This window comes from Mastomys coucha, unplaced genomic scaffold (assembly GCF_008632895.1).
Source record: "Mastomys coucha isolate ucsf_1 unplaced genomic scaffold, UCSF_Mcou_1 pScaffold1, whole genome shotgun sequence".
Classification (NCBI taxonomy): domain Eukaryota; kingdom Metazoa; phylum Chordata; class Mammalia; order Rodentia; family Muridae; genus Mastomys; species Mastomys coucha.
In genome coordinates this window covers 36,243,945-36,255,343 of record NW_022196891.1, presented here as the reverse complement: position 1 = coordinate 36,255,343, position 11,399 = coordinate 36,243,945, and the positions used below count along the sequence as shown (strand labels likewise).

At 39.8% G+C, this 11,399-nt stretch overlaps 2 protein-coding genes across 4 annotated transcripts in view; both read right to left on the bottom strand.

Annotated features, from left to right (window-relative positions):
• Positions 1–11,399, bottom strand: part of Aspm (abnormal spindle microtubule assembly) — a 66,826-nt gene that overhangs the window by 45,272 nt on the left and 10,155 nt on the right. Inside the window, exons 1-5 of one of the 2 annotated variants that reach the window (XM_031384225.1) lie at positions 7,844–8,320; positions 6,161–6,304; positions 4,562–6,005; positions 829–933; positions 444–590 (exon numbers count right to left, since the gene is read on the bottom strand). In XM_031384225.1, the coding sequence (XP_031240085.1) occupies positions 444–590; positions 829–933; positions 4,562–6,005; positions 6,161–6,304; positions 7,844–8,116 (2,113 nt within the window). In that variant the 5' untranslated portion in view covers positions 8,117–8,320. Of the gene's footprint in view, positions 1–443; positions 591–828; positions 934–4,561; positions 6,006–6,160; positions 6,305–7,843; positions 8,321–11,399 lie in introns of those variants that run through there. The other variant, XM_031384231.1, reaches the window with a different exon arrangement.
• The window catches only part of F13b (coagulation factor XIII B chain), a 186,436-nt gene that overhangs the window by 167,132 nt on the left and 7,905 nt on the right, over positions 1–11,399 (bottom strand). The gene's annotated exons all lie outside the window — the stretch shown is intronic.

The following is an 11,399-nucleotide window of genomic DNA, read 5'->3' as shown; positions in this document are numbered from 1 at the left end:
AGAATCCTTGAATGCAGAAACTCCATAGGATAAACCTACAATACAGAGAATCCTTGAATGCAGAAACTGCATAGGATGCTCTCTGAGGAATGCAGACAAGCACAGTGAGGAAGTCATCTCTTCACAAAGAAGCCTAGCAGTGGCTTAACGTGTCACCATCTCAGCCCAGAACTAACCCTATGACTTCTATGCCTGGGCAACAGTCGAGGTTCTTCTCCTCGAGAAGAGATTCCTCCAACTCTGTGTACCCTGTCTGCTCCCATTTCTTCATGGAAAATAAGCACTAGAATATTTTGAAAGTCTCCCAAATTGGCATCCAGGTTCCTCATTATCTCGTAACTTTCCTGCACACTAGTTTATTAAGACAATGAGTTAGTAAAACATCATTAATTAATTATACAGTTATAATTGATAATAGTTATGTGTAATTCAAGAACGTTTACCTTTGGAAACGTTGGTCTTTACAGTGAAGTCGTCAGGTGTTAATATATAATTTAGCCACCAAGTGAAGCCCCGTTCCTGCTTTTCCTTCCAGCGTTCATCATAGAACATGTTCTTTGCAGCAAATGGCATTGGGTGTCTAGGAATAGCTAAGAATATAATTAATTACGGTGTAAGAAATTTTCCTTGAAATCATTTTTGAAAATAGTTCAATAAGACTTTTGTACAAGCAAAATCATCTTTAAACCACTGAACAATGCTTGCTGTCACTCTGTGCTGAAGAGAGCTGAGAACTTCTCAAGCCTGACATAGAGACAGAGCAAGAGCTAAACGCATGATTTCCCTCTCAGCCCGTTTTTCAGTCTGATAAATGCAATGAATACTTGCCTGCTTTTAATGGCTTTATAAAGGTCAGATGAGACTGTGCTACAGCAACAATGGATCTTCTCTTTTTCTTTGTTTTAGAAAGAGGTGTTTTTAATATTAATGAATCTAAAGGAAAATAGAAAACATAGTAGCATTAAGAAATAGAATGTTTCCAAATAGGTAACAAACTTCAGATTTCAACTTGGGCTCTTTATTATCATATTCATTTAAGAGATACTTAGTAACAATATAATCTAGGTGCTAATGTTATAAACTTCATTAAACAAACCAACCAACAGCTGGGGTTTAGAGAGGTAATGCAGTGGGTAAGAGCCCCTGCTGCCCTTCCAGGTTCAATTCTCAGATCCATAACCACCTGTTAACTCCAGCCTAGGGGATCCATTGCCCTCTCTAGCTTCTATAGCACTAGGCACACACATCATTCACAGTCAGGCAGGCAAAACACTCATGCTCATTAAACTAAGGAACAACATCTTCAAGTGACAGACCACAAACCACTTAATGAGCTCTCAAAGCGGCCCTCCCGATGTGACTAAGGACAGCTTAGTGTGTGTACCCTTCCAGACTGTGCTACATGCAGGGGAATGCAGAGCTGACAGGCATGTTCTCAGTCATTAGGCCATTGTCAGCCTTCAGCATTATCAGAGGGCTTTCTGCACCAAGATTCGTTTAAGGAATAAAACCCACTGACAGAGTGGCAATAGAGAAGAAGCTAGAATTACCTGTGAGGAGCAGATTTCTACAATATTAATAACAGCGACAACTAAAATTTAAATATACTATGTCAGGAACTATAAAATATTAAATTCAAAATTCTATTCATACAATTATCATAAGAAATCAGAGCATTACATGTATCTACAATTTACATAATTAATATACTGGAGCATAGAGTAATTTTGTAGTCAAAGTTATACATGCTCATAAATTAAGTCAAATGTCTATCATTCTCTCTGAATCTGGCAGAGAGGTCTTACTAGACTTCTGCTTCAAATGAACAGTAGATTATAGCAAGAAAACTTCCATGGTCATTTGTGTATTTATTCATGAATTCATTGATTCTCTTAATCATTCATTATCTACTTTGTAGAAGGTCAAAATGGATATATTTCCAGAGTGGTTGTACCAGCTTGCAATCCCACCAGCAATGAAGGAGTGTTCCTCTTTCTCCACAACCTCTCCAGCATCTGCTGTCACCTGACTGCCACACCTGGGAATCCTTCCTATATTCAGTCACCAAACCCAGACACTATTGTGGATACCAGCAAGTGTTGGCTGACAGGAGCGTGATATGCATGTCTCCTGAGAGGCTCTGACAGTACCCGACTAATAAAGAAATAGAGGCTCTGGGCTGGTGAGATGGCTCAGCAGGGAAGAGCACCGACTGCTCTTCAGAAGGTCATGAGTTCAAATCCCAGCAACCACATGGTGGCTCACAACCACCTGTAATGAGATCTGATGCCCTCTTCTGGTGTGTCTGAAGACAGCAAAAGTGTACCTACATATAATAAATAAATCTTTAAAAAAAAAAAAAAAGAAAAGAAATAGAGGCTCACAGCCATCCATTGGACTGAGCAAAGGTTCCCCAATGAAGGAGCTAGAGAAAGGACCTAAGGAGCTGAAGGGCTTGCAGCCCCTTACGATGAACAACAATATGAACTAGCTAGTACCCTCAGAGCTCCCAGGGACTAAACCACCAACCAAGGACTACATGGTGGGACTCATGGCTCCAGCAGCATATGTATAGTAGAGGATGGCCTAGTCTGCTCTTGGCCCTGTGAAGGTTTCTATGCCCCAATGTAGAGGAATGCCAGAGCCAGGAAGTGGGAGAGGGTGGGTTGCTGAGCAGGGGGAGGGCAGAGGGAACAAGGGGTTTTTTTGTTTTTTATTTTTTTTTCTTTCTTTTATCTGGGGGGTAACTGGGAAAGGAGATATTAACTGGGAAAGACATGTAAATAAAGAAAATATCTAACAAAAAAATGGATATATTTCCTTAAAACCAAAGAATTTGTTTAGAGTGTATCTATATAGTGAGGCGGCAAGATATCAACTAACAGGCCTGCGCAACTTATTTAAATTTTTAAAATGTACTAGAAGGACATATTGGCCTCCAAGTTTTGATATGCCAATACAATTACGAATAAATGGTACTTTCAGTTCCTATGCAGGAAACCTAATGATGTCCACAGTGAGGGCTCCCTGGTTACCCAGCCTGACGGTCTTGGGATCTACAAGAGAGCAATCGTGATAGTGTGCTCTACTTATTTGATGTCTCTTACTGACATTTGTGTTTATTAGTTTCTTGGACATTCATGTTCTCATTTCGAGTACTAAAAACTCAACTTTTGAGAGTCCCATTGGTTAATGAATTTCCTTCTAGTAACATTTTCAAATATAAATATTTAGAATCAGACCTGATAGGAATTTACATACAAAGGATGGGAGAAGATTACCACAATTAAGGACAATTCCAAGGTGTTTGTCCCAGGCAATGAGATTTTAGCAGCATCATTCACTGAGGGCTGTATGAGTACAGAGGAATGACTTTGCTTTGTATAATGCAACTGAAAGACACTGTTGGATAGTCATGTAGAAACATAATACTGACCATAGGTCTACATATTAGGAGTCCATCCTGAAAACTATACACAGGATACATGTACATAGTTGGCATTCAGAACTGTGACATATGATGAGGTTATAAAAAGAATATGAAAAATATTCTTATAGACCAAAGTCATAGTGCTCAGTAAATATTATCTACTGTAATCTGACACAGTGGGAGGAGCAAGAGCTTCAGGAGAAGAGAGAGAGAGAATATAACTTATAACAAAATGGAAGGCTAAGTTTTCCAGCCATGAAAATTCAAGCCCAAACTGGATAAGGACTTAATAGTAGTTGGAAGTCATGAAGACCTATAGGTAATGTTCAGGCAGAGCAGACAAGTGAGATTAGCCTAGACGGGTTGGTTGGCTGCCTGGTTGGTTAGCTGGAATCTGTCTGGGTAGCACAAGGAAAGAAGGCAGGAAAGTGTACGGATTGTGAAGAATTAAGAAATTCAAGCAAAATAGGGAAAGGAACAGACACCACGGGCGGGGCTATGAAAACTACTAATTAAGGAATTGTGAGTGTTACAAAAAACAGTGGAGCTTGCCTTAGAGAGAAGGGCTGGAATCAGAGATGTGGTAACACACACGTAAGATGCTTTTAGGAGAGCAGAGCCCATGGATGCTGGAACTAAAAGGCCAGGTTCTACAAATAGTTTTAATTCTTCAGATGACTTATTGGAGAAACTTTCTGAGAGAGACATGAGTGATCGTTTTGAGAGAGCTAGGAATGAATGGTCTGAAAGATGAGTTTCAAGCTGCCCTTTGATTTTTTCATTTGCTTATTGAAGAAAAGAGAAAAAAAAGTTTGGAAATAGATAAGAAGATAAAAATAAAAAGCAGATATAACAATATCCCACCAGGAGGCCACCACCAAGGTCATTTGGATGCAATATTTTTGAAGTTATAATTTAAGCAGAAAGCTCAGGAACAAAAATATCAAATTTAAACTGGTGTAGGATTAATAATTATTTCCGAACACTATATCACAAGTGTCTTGTATTTTTGTCAACAAACTTCTTCAAGACCATCAACAGCAGATGTACTAAATCAGAGAACTGACTAAAGCAAAAGAGAAAATGCAATCTTCAGTGACACTTCCACTTGAAATGTTATGGACAACTTACCCGTTTTCTTCCTCAGGCCTGACCACTCCAAGCTGCTTACACGCTTTAAGGAGAGCGCTTCTTTCTTTGTGGGTCTCGCAACAGTTGATGGTGTAGATTCCAGAGGAGAAAAATGGATTCGTTTGATTTCACACACGTCCATCCATTCTGCAACTGCTGGCTTTCCATTTGCGTCTCCCACTGCTTCGTTGCTCTTTCTTTTACGAGCAACTACAACAGTTGAAGGTGTTATTTCATTTCTGTAACTCGGAGGTTTACTTATTACTGGCTCTACAACTGGAAGAGAAGAATGAAAACCTTTCCCTCTTAGGTTATCTACTTCTTTTCCACATTCACCTACTAGACCTTCGAGACATCTTTTTGCGTTTGGCTTGTTAATCTCAGGGAGCTTTTCTCTGGCATTGGTGGGCTTCCTTTTCGTAACAGTAGCAGAAAGAATCGGGCGTCTCTTTTTTGGTTGTTTGCTCTGGTTACAAAAAGCATCTTGAAGCTCAGAAATCTTGGGCTTTTGCTTTGTACAACCATAGTTATGTGACTTCATTTCTACAGGGTTTTGTTTTTCAAATCTACTGTTGGCAGTTTGTGCATGCTGACACTCAGGGTTATATGCCGAACCTTCATTTATTCTCCAATCCTGAGAGGTTTGATTTGACAATGCTGATAACTTATCCGTTTGCTGACCTACATGGACCATGTTATCCTTTACAAATTGTGTTGGAAACAAAACGGGATTGACTGATTCTAAGTTTAGACCTTTTTTAAGTCCATAATTGTCATTTAAAAAAGAATCTGGGCTTAACACTGTTTGGCAAACTTCATGTACAGTTTGGGATTCCAGACATACAGACTGTGAGGGATCTTTCCTAAATGTATCTGATAAAACATTTTTCATTGATCTCAGGCCATTATCAGATGTATAGCTGTTGTTTACAAAAGAATCTGGACTTAAAAACTGTATTTGGGTTTGTGTACTACTCAAAGGTGAAGAACAATTTGGGGTAAGTGTGAGTTTATTATCCCCTTCACGTTGGTAACTGACACTAATGGGATTAAAAAAAGTTTCATTTGTGACTTCCTCATTAAAATCAAAATTTTTTGAAATGCTGGCATCTTGTACTTTCAAATGTTGTGCATTTTCAGATTCATGAAGAGGTGAATAGGCAGCAGACCCTCGTAAAAACAGTGGCAAGCAAGTTTCACTCTGGCATTCTCTAACAGGGCTAATGGATGAGGTGAGTAATTTGTTTTCTTCATGGAGTAAAGAATTGTTTTCTGTTGGGGAACAGCATTCACTCATAGCCAGATTTTCACAAGGCTGCAGTGGGCTCCTAATTCTGTCTTTCTGTGAAATAGTAAATGATTCATTAACATTTTGGTTTTTGGAAGTCCTTTTTATATGTGTTGAAGAGGCTGGGATCTTCTTACTGATATTCCAAAGACTTCTCTGTAAAAATAAATGAAATAAACTAAAGAAGCTGCAAGCTGTCCTCAATTAGTTTAAAATAAGTGATGTTATATATGTCACTTCATGCCTCCCAACTAAATGTTTCTACATGACAAACTTTTCCTTTCCGTAAATCACAATGACTAAAACATTACCTTTTTCTTCTTATGCTCTTCTGCATTTCCTAGTAATATAGCCTGGTGCTTCAGAAAATCATTTACAAGAAATGTCACAATCTCCCTTACTCCCCCTTCTTTCAGTGGTGTCCAGGTAACAGAAATGGTAATTTTTTCTTTAGGCTGTAATCAGAAGAGCACATTATAAGTTATTATGACAATATAATTAATAATAGCCAAATACATAACATAGAACAGATTAATAACTGTTACCTCACCCTAATAGTTATTTTTTCCTAGACTTGTTCATTATAAGAAAAAAAGCCACTAAGCAATAGAAGTCCACAAAAAAATGAAACTACACATATAATAAAAACTATGAAAAAATGAAATCCAATTGCACAAAAGCAAGAGAACTGATAATCTACAAGTCATTTGAATTGAGTGGCTTTTAAAATATAATGGCAGGGGCTCAGGACTTAGTTCAGTGGTAAAATGTGCTTGGACAAACTTAAGATTCCATGTGTGCTGGAATGAAACTTGTTTAAGTGAAAAGTATTCTTGAAAAGTAGAAATCATAGATTTTTAAACCAGCTGATTAACAATAATAACAGAATTTCCTCTCTACAAGCCAGGATTTATCCTTAAAAAGATATCTTTCTATGGACAGAAATCCAGGCAGTTGTTCATCAAAGGGAAGGGCAATGGTTTCTTAAGTGTTGGGACTCCAGATGCAACCAACCAACCTCAGATTAGCCTTTCCCTGAGGACCATCCTCACTAGTTAGTAGGCAGTGTGTGCAGGCTCCCTCAGCTAACTGTCTCCACAGCTTTAGAGATACTACTCATTGTAAAGGACACAGTAATCCCAGTCAGAATGAAATATTCTGAGACAAGAACCGCAAAGGAAAAGAAAAAGAAGAGGGAGAAAGTAAAATACAAAGGTTGTCTGCACATCACACATACATATTGAGTACAATCCTGAGTATGCTTTAGGGTTTGAGCTGTAGATGTTTAAACAAAACAGTTTTTTTCATGATCGCAACAGAAATGTAGCTCCACTGAGTCCAAACATATGAAAAACAAAATACATATTAAAATGGCTGAAAGGAAGCAATTAGAACACTTTTATCAATGTACTCCTCCAGACTCAGAACGGAATGTTGAGGAGTACCATCTTTAGAAACTCAAACATATTTCGCAACGCCTGCAAAAGTCTACTTAAAAGGTTTGTCTGTTTAACAGAAACTTTCTGCAGTGCTTCTAGGGATGGCAGGTGCTCCCGCTTTCTTTCATTCATCAGCCCAAGCAAGTTACTCCCCACTTTCGCCAAAGTAAACGACGCCAAAGCCTATCGACTGAATGGACTTGGTGCTTGCTCCCTCCTAGTCCCACTTCTGCAGAGGGTGTCCCGGAGGTCAAGAGGGAGAGTAGATTTGGTGTCTGGTCTAGCTCTTTCCCAGCCTCACCTCAGCAGAGGGAGCCCCACCCACTTCCCATCCTTGGTCAACTTGGGGAGCTGACAAGGTCTTGGTTGGTCCTGCTGTATCCCTGCCCTACCAAGCAAGGGGAGCGTCTCAAGATCAAAACAGGAAGCTGGCTTGGTGTCGGAGGCCCATCATCTCCTATCCCCACCGTGAAGACTAGGAGCTGATTAAGGTTTACTCGGAGTTTCTAGCTACACCCCAAGGTGACGCCACGGGGACGTGGCCCTCGCACCCACCTGCAGCTCGCAGCGATTCGCCGACACGCTGAAGCCCTGGCCTGCGGCGCGCAGCAGCGACAGCTTCACCTGCAGAGGCTCCTCGTGCGGGTTGTGCAGGACCAGAGACCGCGTCCGCGACGTGCCCACGCGGACATCCCCGAAGCAGAGGAAGGGAACGGCGCAGAAGTGGCTGAGCAACAGCACCGGCGGAGACGCGTCCTCGGCCGCGGGATCTCGGCGTGCGCGCCGCCCGCTCTCCTCCGGGCAGTAAGCTGCCTGCACCGTCGCCATGGCAGCTGCCCGCGCCGGGCAGTCAGGTACCCGCCGTCTGGGACCCGCCGGCTTCCCGGAAGCCAAGGACCAGGACAAAGATCAAAATGCCAGAAATATCTCCCGAACTCTCGGGAACGTAGCCTAGCCGCTTCTACTCGGTTCAAATAACTCAACTCCACCAATGCGGAGCTCCCGAGCACCAATCGGTGAGGAGAGACCCGCCGAAGGAGCCAATGAGCGAGCCAGAGCGCCTGGCCAATGAGGAGGAGGCGCCTTGTTTGAACGTTGGCGGGGTTGTCAGGGTTACCTGGGACCAAAACAAAAAGGCAGCAAACTTCTCTGACTCAACCAGCCAGTCAATTAGGACGGAAATTGCCCTTGATGTTTTAAACATGTCACGGTGAAGAAAAGAGTTTCGTTACTGAGTCCAGCCCAAGGCTGAATGCGGTCCCGAATAGCTGAACGCTACTTCTGAACAAGTTCCTGGAAAGAAATGGCATCTTCAACAGGTCCTAGGCAAGGCTGAGTAACTGATAAGAATATCAGTGATGGTGGAGGGGTTAGAACGTTGGCAGTCAGATCCAATAAGCAATTATTGGGGAACACAGCTAGCTAGTCTTAGTACCCAGTCTTGCTATCCTTCCTAAGTTACCTAACATCTTTGTGACCATTGTGTAAAATAATCGTATGTAGAAATACAGCACTGGTTTACAACCAAAGAACAATGAGTACTGCCAGTATCTGAGGCTGTAAGGAGGTTCCTTATTGCCTTAGCACAATGTTTCTCCTAGGTATTTGAAAAGTGCCTTTAAGTTTTGTGAAACGACAATAAAAACTAACTCTGCTTGTTACCACCTTAGAATAAATTTGGAATAAATTATATCTGTGTCCATAGACCATGGTCTTTTATATGTGACCTCTGAATAAACACTCTCACGAAATGAGACCAGGCTGGGAATTTCCATTTTGTGTCAACAAACACTTTACAGTTAAAATGATTTTTGTGGGTTTTTTCTTTTTTTTAGTAACGTGAGGTTTACCAACATTGTGTCACTATGTCAGTCTGACAGTGATTGTCACACTTAACTAGATATAACTCTTAAATTAGCCAAGAACTATTTACGTAAACCATGTCTTCTTATCTGATATGTCTGTCCAGAATTCATCAGCTTTATAAGTTTCCTTGGCTAAAACAGAGATATAAAGAAAACTGGTAGTATGCTGTTGGGTTGTTTTGTGTTTCTTAGACATGGTCTTTCTTTGTAATCTTAATCAATAATGATGGCACACTGATTTCTGGAAGAGAAATGGAGTTTGTTAGGTTGGGATTAGATCCTGTAGAGTCATTAACATTTTACATGGAGCCCACTCCCTCCAAAGACCAGAATGAATAATAGTAAAAATGAGGAGAGAGGTAGGAATGCCCACTTTTAGTATTTTATAGGATATATTCTTTCAGTAATAGAATGCTGCTACACTTTAGATTTTGTCCAAAAGCAATGACTACTTCAAAGTCACCTCTAATACTTGAATATACATATATATAAAACACTGAAAAAGTTAAGGTCCATTCATCTATACATTTAATATATGCTTATACATAAATATATTTTAAATAATTTGTAATTTATCAGAATCATGTTTCAAATGTTCCCAAGACACTTGGTTTTGCATTAGTTCATGGTATTTACTTGGTTTTGCATTCATTCACGATGTTTACATTTCATAGACACTTGCGGAGCATTGTGATCCCATACTCTAAAAATGGAATTTGAAAAGAACCTGGATGTACATTACCAGAACCAAAGAAATCTGTTTATTTTAAATATCAAAATAACACAAAGAGCTAGTTTAATATGCAAGACCTCATCTACTCCTCACAACAAAATGAATTTTTGCTATACATTTATATTTAGGAAACAGGAGACAAACAAAATATCTACCAAACTCAAGACATTTTTCATACAGTGGAAAATAATGAATTTTGATATTTTAGATTTTCCTTTGTAATTGCTCTTAAAAGTGTCCTTAATTAAAAACAAAAATTCTGATTAGAGACAGAAACCAAAAGCATTTCTATTACAATATACGCCATTTCTCCCTTCAATAGAACAGTTATGACAGAACAGAGAGCAGCTAAACACCTAGCTTTTGGCAATCACCCTCATCAACTGTAATAGTTTTACTTACAGGGAGAAAAGTCTGATTGTTAAAAGGATGAAGGACGTTCAATAATCACACCACACTACATTTATTCAACTTTATACAAGCAGGAATATCAAACAGAGAGGCATAGTGATGTGCAATGAGATGTGCACTTGCTCTTCATTCAAGAGACTTTTCCGAATCTCTGGAGGTAATGAAAATATTGAAATTTCTTAGCTTTACTTGAAAATTCAAAAGGTTTTCATCTTTAAAGATGAAACACTTCTTCTCCAAATAACATCTTTAAATTCTCTCTAAAAAGATGCCTTGAGGGTCTTTCAAAGGTCATAGATTTAAGATGAGTATAAAGTAAGTTAAAACACGAATTAGTCGAACATAAGCATACCTTGCCTTACTAAATCATGCTCCTCTCATCTTTCACACAATCAATCTAATCTTATTGCTTCTGTAATAGTGATCCACTTCCAAAGAGGAAGCACAAAACACATGCCAATACCAAAAGGGAAAGTATTGTAAGTAAAAATGTTATGACAACCATGTAATGACATTCAAAAAAGAACACACAGAGATTACTAAAAGGAAAGTGGGCAAAAGAAATGACTAGGATTCATAGAATTGTCTAGTTCCTACACGCTGTGTAGAAAATTATTCTCAATCCATTACTCACACTAACAGCAGGTAACATTTAACATAATTCTACTTAAAATTTTAAAACAGTACTTATTCCTTACTAAATAATGCACTTTCAGTCTTTTTAAATTTGGCACTAAATCTGTCCAAACATGACTGTTGAAAAGTCGTGCTTTTTCCTGAGTCATCAACTCAAGTTCAGTGTTGACTAGGATGCTGCTGCTGCTGCTAACAGCAGCTCTTCTCACATCACCAACCATGTTCAGTTCAGGGAAAGTGAACTAAGTCTTCAGGGCTAAGATGTGTGTTTGTGGTAACAAGTTACTTAAGAGAAGAGCAGTCAGAGAGACAGAGAGACAGAGAGAGACAGAGACAGAGACAGAGACAGAGACAGAGGAAGAGAGAGAAGGAGGGAGATAGGGGGAGAGAGAGAGGGAGGGAGCCAGGGAGGGAGGGGCAGAGGGAGGGAGAGAGAGAAGGAGGGAGAGAGGGAGAGGGAGAGAGG